The following is a 7,500-nucleotide window of genomic DNA, read 5'->3' on the forward strand; positions in this document are numbered from 1 at the left end:
GGGAAACAGTTTCTATAAATAGACATACACTTAAACAGGGAAAACCCCACCACAAGCAGGTGGACTGATACAATACAGACTGTATATATGTAATAACATGATTGAGTGGATTCTTGACAGGCTCAGCTGCCCACACAGATGGACTCGGACAATCTGGCAGATCTCGCAGACATCTCGGAGAGTGCCATTCTGAGGGAAATCCAGACACGGTTCACCGGAGGACAAATCTACGTAAGATCACGCATTCTTCTAAATTCTGCGGGTCATTTTAACATCCGACGAGTGATACTTTTGTTTCTACCTCATTCTCACTTTTACTCACTTTTATTAATCCTTTTCTGGCAGACCTATATAGGAGATATGTTGATTGCTGTGAATCCGTTTCAAGATCTGCAGATGTACTCTAAAGAGGTAATCCATTGTAATAAGAAATGAAGGATAAGTATGTTCTGATGGTAAATATTTTATGCATTATACGAAATTACAAAGAAATGTATAAATGAAAACGTCTTCGCAAACTTGCAAATTATGATTAATAGTTGAAATGAAATTCATTTGTACTTATATCTAAGGTTTCACAGAAGTACCATAGTAAGAGTTATGTCCCTTTGCCTCCACATGTCTATGGTGTGGCGGAGAGAGCCCACAAATGTCTTCTCTCCACCAACTCCTCGCAGTGCTGTGTCATCTCCGGGGAGAGTGGTGCTGGCAAAACGGAGACCTGTAAATACCTGGTACAACACCTGGTGTGTATTGCAGGAAGTGAGGAGAGCAACCTCAACAGCAAAATATCACAGGTAAGGTACAAGGGAGTGAGGACAGCGATGTCAACAGCAAAAGTAGCAGAAATAAAATGGAAGCGAGAATAATCTGTACACTGTAACATTGTGCATAATTACTCTGCAGGTAAATCCCCTGTTGGAGGCTTTCGGCAACGCCAAGACGGTGGTCAATTCCAATTCTAGTCGATTTGCCAAGTTCATGCAGCTTAGCTTCAATGGAAAAGGAAAAATTGTTGGAGGTAATTTCTTCCAACAGCTGATGAAATTCTTTTGAGAAAAATATTTTACAAGAAACTATGACTTTGTAATGTGTCTCTTTATTTCATGCAAACAGCCAACTGATCCAAAAAAAAAAAAGATTGTGGTAAAAGATGTCCATTTATTGGGGGGGGGGGGGATTGCAACATTTGAATTTGTAATGGGTCTCTTTAATTTTACTATACCAGCCAACCTGACTGAGTTTCTACTGGAGAAATCCAGGGTGGTGTCTCAGGGAGAGGGGGAGCTGAACTTCCACATCTTCTACTGGATGTTCTCCGGAATATCACTGGAAGAGGCCAACCTGTATCAGCTCCAGGACATCTCAAAACACAGGTCTTAAATCTCGCATGTATATTCAATCTTGTAAGGTGTTTTCAGGGTCCCCTGAGTTACAAGCTACATGATGGTAACTTGACCTTTGACCTTTCAAAAGCTTAGATATTGTTGAAAGGTTTCTAAATATGAGAGATTAGAATATGTAGTGTGTGTAATGCCAAAGTTATTGACCTTATGACCTTAGATTCTATTTACTTTTCAGAATCTTCAGCACTAGCAATAACTTGTTAACCATGATAATCAGGGCTTTGATCTTTAAAAAAATGTATATTCCTTTTTGTGAGGCTGTATCAGAATATGCTAAAATTGCTGACTCCATGTTCTTTACCTTTGTCTAACTTTTCGAGAACAAAATATTGCAGCTTTCTGACAGATGGAGCTGTGGTATATTTGTGTATCTTTCTGACTGTGACAGATAGGGCTGTGATGTATAGGGCTGTGATATATTTGTGTATCTTTCTGACTGTGACAGATGGGGCTGTGATATATTTGTGTATCTTTCTGACTGTGACAGATTCCTTAGTGTTTAGTGTCCAGAATGTGGGGCACCTGTTCCTAAGATTCCCCAGTATTTCTATAGTGTTTAGTGTCCTGGATGTGGGGCACCTGTTCCTGAGATTCCTTAGTGTTTAGTGTCCTGAATGTATGGCACCTGTTCCTGAGATTCCTTAGTGTTTCCTTAGTGTTTAGCGTCCTGAATATAGGGCACCTGTTCCTAAGATTCCCCAGTATTTCTATAGTGTTTAGTGTCCTGGATGTGGGGCACCTGTTCCTGAGATTCCAGAGTGTTTCATCAGTGTTTAGTGTCCTGAATGTGGGACACCTGTTCCTGAGATTCCTTAGTGTTTAGTGTCCTGAATGTGGGGCAACTGTTCCTGAGATTCCAGAGTGTTTCCTTAGTGTTTAGTGTCCTGAATGTGGGACACCTGTTCCTGAGAATCCCTAGTGTTCCTTAGTATAGATTTTTTGTGACAGGATTGCTCCACAAGATAATTTTGACGAGTCTTGTAGACTAGTACATGTATTGAATTTTTTATCCGAGTAGATACTTATCTCAGGAGGGTATGGATACAAAAAGTCTGATAAACACGGCCAACAAAGAGAAGTTCTGGGAACTCAAGCAGTGTCTGCAGTATGTAGGATTTACCACTGATGTAAGAAATGTTTTATGTCAAACTTACTCTCTTATGTCAGAACCAGAAAATTGTGATACTTTGTGGTTTGTTCTGCTACTTAAGGTAGTATAACCTGCAGAGATAACTATTATGAATGGAAAGTGGAGGATATGTACAAGATATTTTGATTTTGAAACTTTTAAAATTGACTTTATTCAGTGATGAAATACTGTTTTGGTAGAAAGTAACGGGGAAATAAGATTAAAACACCTGCAAGATTCAAACTCATGATACATTAACTCTCAGAGCTAACCAGCTAGACAATATTAAAAAGACATTAAGGAAGTTCAATGTTTATTTTTTTTCCTTTTGTTTTTCGAAAAGAAGTCAGCTATAATGGCAATGTGTTATTTATCCTTAAAACAAAGTTCTTAATGAATCGGTACGTGTACAGTAAAATACAGCGATAAAAGGTTCGCTATAACAAAACTTCATTATACAGTAAATCACAGTTATAGCGAACCTCTAGAGCCAGCGATAAACAGTTCTTTATAACAAAACTTTGTTATATCCAATAACATTTTCATTATTTTCCTCTCATAGGGGAATGAATATCACTTTGCAAGAAGCATGAATTTGTTATAAGTGTGTTCATTGTAAGCATGTTTTACTGTAATTGCAAACTGGTTTCTATCGCAAATTTCATCTTTGATTTATAATCTTTAAGGTGGTTCACTACACCTTGAAAAAGTTTCTCAGATCAACAAGAAATGATTTAATTATGAATATTATGATGCTATGTAATAAGTACCTGTTTCAAAAAGACAAGATATGCAAAGGACAAGGGACGTTATTGGCTATATACCGCCGAGATTTTTTTCATTTTTTCAACTTTCATACTATGCTTAATTATTCTTTTTATTTACACAACTAGGATGTTCTTCTAATCCCACTTACATGAAAATGACGTAATATTTTATTATGACGTCATGAATATACGCTAAAGATGAGCTGTTTAGCGGAATCTGTTGATTTGAAATAAATTATGAATAAACTTTAGCAAAAACTAATACTTTTGCATGCAACAACCAGATTTATATTTTGCATGTTTAATTATCCATTAATATTCTTCTTTCATTATCAATATGGTGTCGGTTGTTGGCTGCAAACAATATGAATTTTAAAAAAGAATGAATGCGAAATCGGCTGTTTTCAATACACAAAGTCAATATTTTGCATGTTATAGAACTGAAAAAAAACAAAACTTTTGCATGCAACAACCAGATTTATATTTTGCATGTTTAATTATTCATTAATATTCTTCTTTCATTATCAATATGGTATCGGTTGTTGGCTGCAAACAATATTAATTTTAAAAAAGAATGAATGCGGAAATCGGGTGTCGAAGGATAAGTTGGTAGTTAATTATCAAATGAAAAAAACCTTTCTGCCTGATCTTCGAATTCTTAAATCTTCGGGGGGTGGAGGGTTATCCTTCGCTACATGGGTTCAATTAATAATTTTAAGCCTATTTTTTTCTCATTCAATACTACTATCAAGAATATGGGGGGGTTGGGGGTTGGGGGGTTGGGGGGTTCACTCAATATATCCTTATTCGCATATGAAAATAAGTGCCTGGGAAAAGCAGTTACATATACCACATTGTCTATACATGTACTCAAACAACTTCCCAGAGTCCCTTCTAGATTTGGACTGAATGTCGGTGCATGCAATGAGATGCCCACTGACTGATGTATTTTCATTTATCAAAGATGAACACTATATGGAGAGAGAGAGTTGGAACTACTTTGTTGACCATTTAGGGGAATGTAAAGATATAAACACGGACACATTTTTGTGAGGCTTTTAAATACATTGGACGCATTTTTGTGAGGTTTTTAAATGCATTTGCTATATGAAATATACCATCTGAAGTTACATGCATATTACTTGACGTGTTTTACTGTACCCAAGAAAATGATATCCCATTCATGCAACATAAATTTGTATCGTTTAGTATATGTACATTTACCACACTTTATTCAATATATTTTGTAAATACCCACAGCATATTTTATTCGTATGTACTGTAACATGTATATTGCATACACATGTAAGCAGACCTGTTATATAGTCCTTGGTGTAAATGGCATAACAAGTAATTTTATCCGACTCAATCGACGTTTTTAATCAAAGTGTTAATATTTATGACCAAAAAACAAAACCAGGAAAAAGAAAATTCAAAAGCCATTTTATTTTTCATATTTCATTTGAATAGGAGGACATCGAACAGCACCTTCGAAAATATGATTGCGTTCTACTGAACAATTTTTGACAAATACACGCATTATTTTCCTCACTCTAATTAACACAAGATTCTTCTGCAAAATGTCTATGACCACGATAAAGTTACATGTAAATGAATTATGTATTTTCCATAGCATGCCAGTTTTCAATTGTCTTTGATCTCAATGAGTATTTTTATATAAAAAGTTAAAATTGTAACTTTTAGAAAAATATTCTAGAAGAATCAGGGGACTGTAAATCCTATAAGGTCGATGACGTCGTTCCGAAAAAGCGATTGTTGGAAGATAGCGTCAGAGTTAACAATGCAATATTGTAACGTTATTTTCTCAATATCAGCAACAAGTAAATGGTACATGTTATATATGAATGAAACGAGAAAATTATCACCTTTCTACCTGCAAAATATGATCGGTTTTTGAAGCGCGGCCAATTTTGGCCAATAACGTCCCTTGTTCTTTGGATTAAAAGCATGATTTTCTAAAATTTATTTCAACAAGATTCTGAAAGATTTGAACTCAGGATCTGTGGGTCAGTAACTTTTAAAGTAAACAAATGTAATTATCTTAGAATTGATAATCTGTCCCAAACAGTGCTTTGAATATGGATAAGATACATACTTAATGTTTGATTAGATATATTTATCTGCAGGATATTCAGAACATTCTTCATGTTAGATAGATATATTTATCTGCAGGATATTCAGAACATTCTTCATGTTTGATAGATATATTTATCTGCAGGATATTCAGAACATGTTTGATAGATATATTTATCTGCAGGATATTCAGAACATACTTAATGTTTCATAGATATATTTATCTGTAGGATATTCAGAACATTCTTCATGTTGGATAGATATATTTATCTGCAGGATATTCAGAATATTCTTCATGTTGGATAGATATATTTATCTGCAGGATATTCAGAACATTCTTCATGTTTGATAGATATATTTATCTGCAGGATATTCAGAACATGTTTGATAGATATATTTATCTGCAGGATATTCAGAACATACTTAATGTTTCATAGATATATTTATCTGTAGGATATTCAGAACATTCTTCATGTTGGATAGATATATTTATCTGCAGGATATTCAGAATATTCTTCATGTTGGATAGATATATTTATCTGCAGGATATTCAGAACATTCTTCATGTTTGATAGATATATTTATCTGCAGGATATTCAGAACATTCTTCATGTTGGATAGATATATTTATCTACAGGATATTCAGAATATTCTTCATGTTTGACAGATATATTTATCTGCAGGATATTCAGAACATTCTTCATGTTAGATAGATATATTTATCTGCAGGATATTCAGAACATTCTTCATGTTTGATAGATATATTTATCTACAGGATATTCAGAACATTCTTCATGTTTGACAGATATATTTATCTGCAGGATATTCAGAACATTCTTCATGTTAGATAGATATATTTATCTGCAGGATATTCAGAACATTCTTCATGTTAGATAGATATATTTATCTGCAGGATATTCAGAACATTCTTCAGCTGTTAGCAACTCTTCTTCACCTTGGTGATGTCACATTTGGTAGTCAAGGAAACCATGATGCTGCAGTAGTAACCAGTCATGAGAAACTGGAGTTAGGTATGTGTAATGAACAAAACCTGGATATAGATTTACAAAAAACTGGAGTTAGGTGTGTGTAATGACAAAAACCTGGATATAGATTTACAAGAAACTGGAGTTCGGTATGTGTAATGACAAAAAACCTGGATATAGATTTATAAGAAACTGGAGTTAGGTGTGTGTGATAGTTATAGATTTATAAGGAACTGGAGTAACGTGTCTGATGGTTATAGATTTTAAAAACTCTATACAAGAAATAAGGACCACATAGGAGAAATTTGTTGGGGAAGAAAACCCCAATTTCAAAATATTTTTTGTCATTCAGGCTCAGTTTTTATTTTCAAACAATATCTCAGGACAGAGGGAGTTATTCTTCAAGAATTCCAATGATGAGTAATCATTTCTATTTTATTACATAATCCAATCAGCCCCTTAATTTAAACATATTTTTTTCACTGAGAATTGAACACGGACAGACCATCTTGAAATGAACAATATCTCTAATGTTAACATCTAAATATAATGCACAGCACTAACGGTATAAATAGACAGTACGTGTATTAATTGTATAAATAGACAGTACGTGTATTAATTGTATAAATAGACAGTACGTGTATTAATTGTATAAATAGACAGTACGTGTATTAATTGTATAAATAGACAGTACGTGTATTAATTGTATAAATAGACAGTACGTGTATTAATTGTATAAATAGACAGTATGTGTATTAATTGTATAAATAGACAGTACGTGTATTAATTGTATAAATAGACAGTACGTGTATTAATTGTATAAATAGACAGTACGTGTATTAACGGTATAAATAGACAGTACGTGTATTAATTGTATAAATAGACAGTACCTGTATTAATTGTATAAATAGACAGTATGTGTATTAATTGTGAATGTGTCATTGTTTTCTGTATTCAATATACAATATGTTAGATTTTCTGATTCCAGTGTCGGGCATGTTAGAGGTGTCCAGTGAGGAACTGGGGTCAGCCCTGGTGGCAGATTTCACTGTGACAAGAGGTAAGAACTGTGGTGGATCAATGGGGAGTGGGAATATTCCAGCTGGTTTCAGCCCTGG

The 7,500-nt window shown here is 34.3% G+C and overlaps 1 protein-coding gene across 8 annotated transcripts in view; it reads left to right on the forward strand.

Moving 5' to 3' along the window:
* Window positions 1–7,500, forward strand: part of LOC125660033 (unconventional myosin-XVI-like) — a 95,707-nt gene that overhangs the window by 16,632 nt on the left and 71,575 nt on the right. For all 8 annotated transcript variants that reach the window (XM_056149753.1, XM_056149752.1, XM_056149755.1 and 5 more), the window contains exons 10-17: window positions 121–231; window positions 346–411; window positions 573–797; window positions 907–1,021; window positions 1,229–1,376; window positions 2,425–2,533; window positions 6,310–6,427; window positions 7,371–7,442. In XM_056149753.1, the coding sequence (XP_056005728.1) occupies window positions 121–231; window positions 346–411; window positions 573–797; window positions 907–1,021; window positions 1,229–1,376; window positions 2,425–2,533; window positions 6,310–6,427; window positions 7,371–7,442 (964 nt within the window). The remainder of the gene's footprint in view (window positions 1–120; window positions 232–345; window positions 412–572; window positions 798–906; window positions 1,022–1,228; window positions 1,377–2,424; window positions 2,534–6,309; window positions 6,428–7,370; window positions 7,443–7,500) is intronic.

The sequence above is a fragment of the Ostrea edulis genome, chromosome 9 (genome assembly GCF_947568905.1).
Source record: "Ostrea edulis chromosome 9, xbOstEdul1.1, whole genome shotgun sequence".
Taxonomy (NCBI): Eukaryota; Metazoa; Mollusca; class Bivalvia; order Ostreida; family Ostreidae; genus Ostrea; species Ostrea edulis.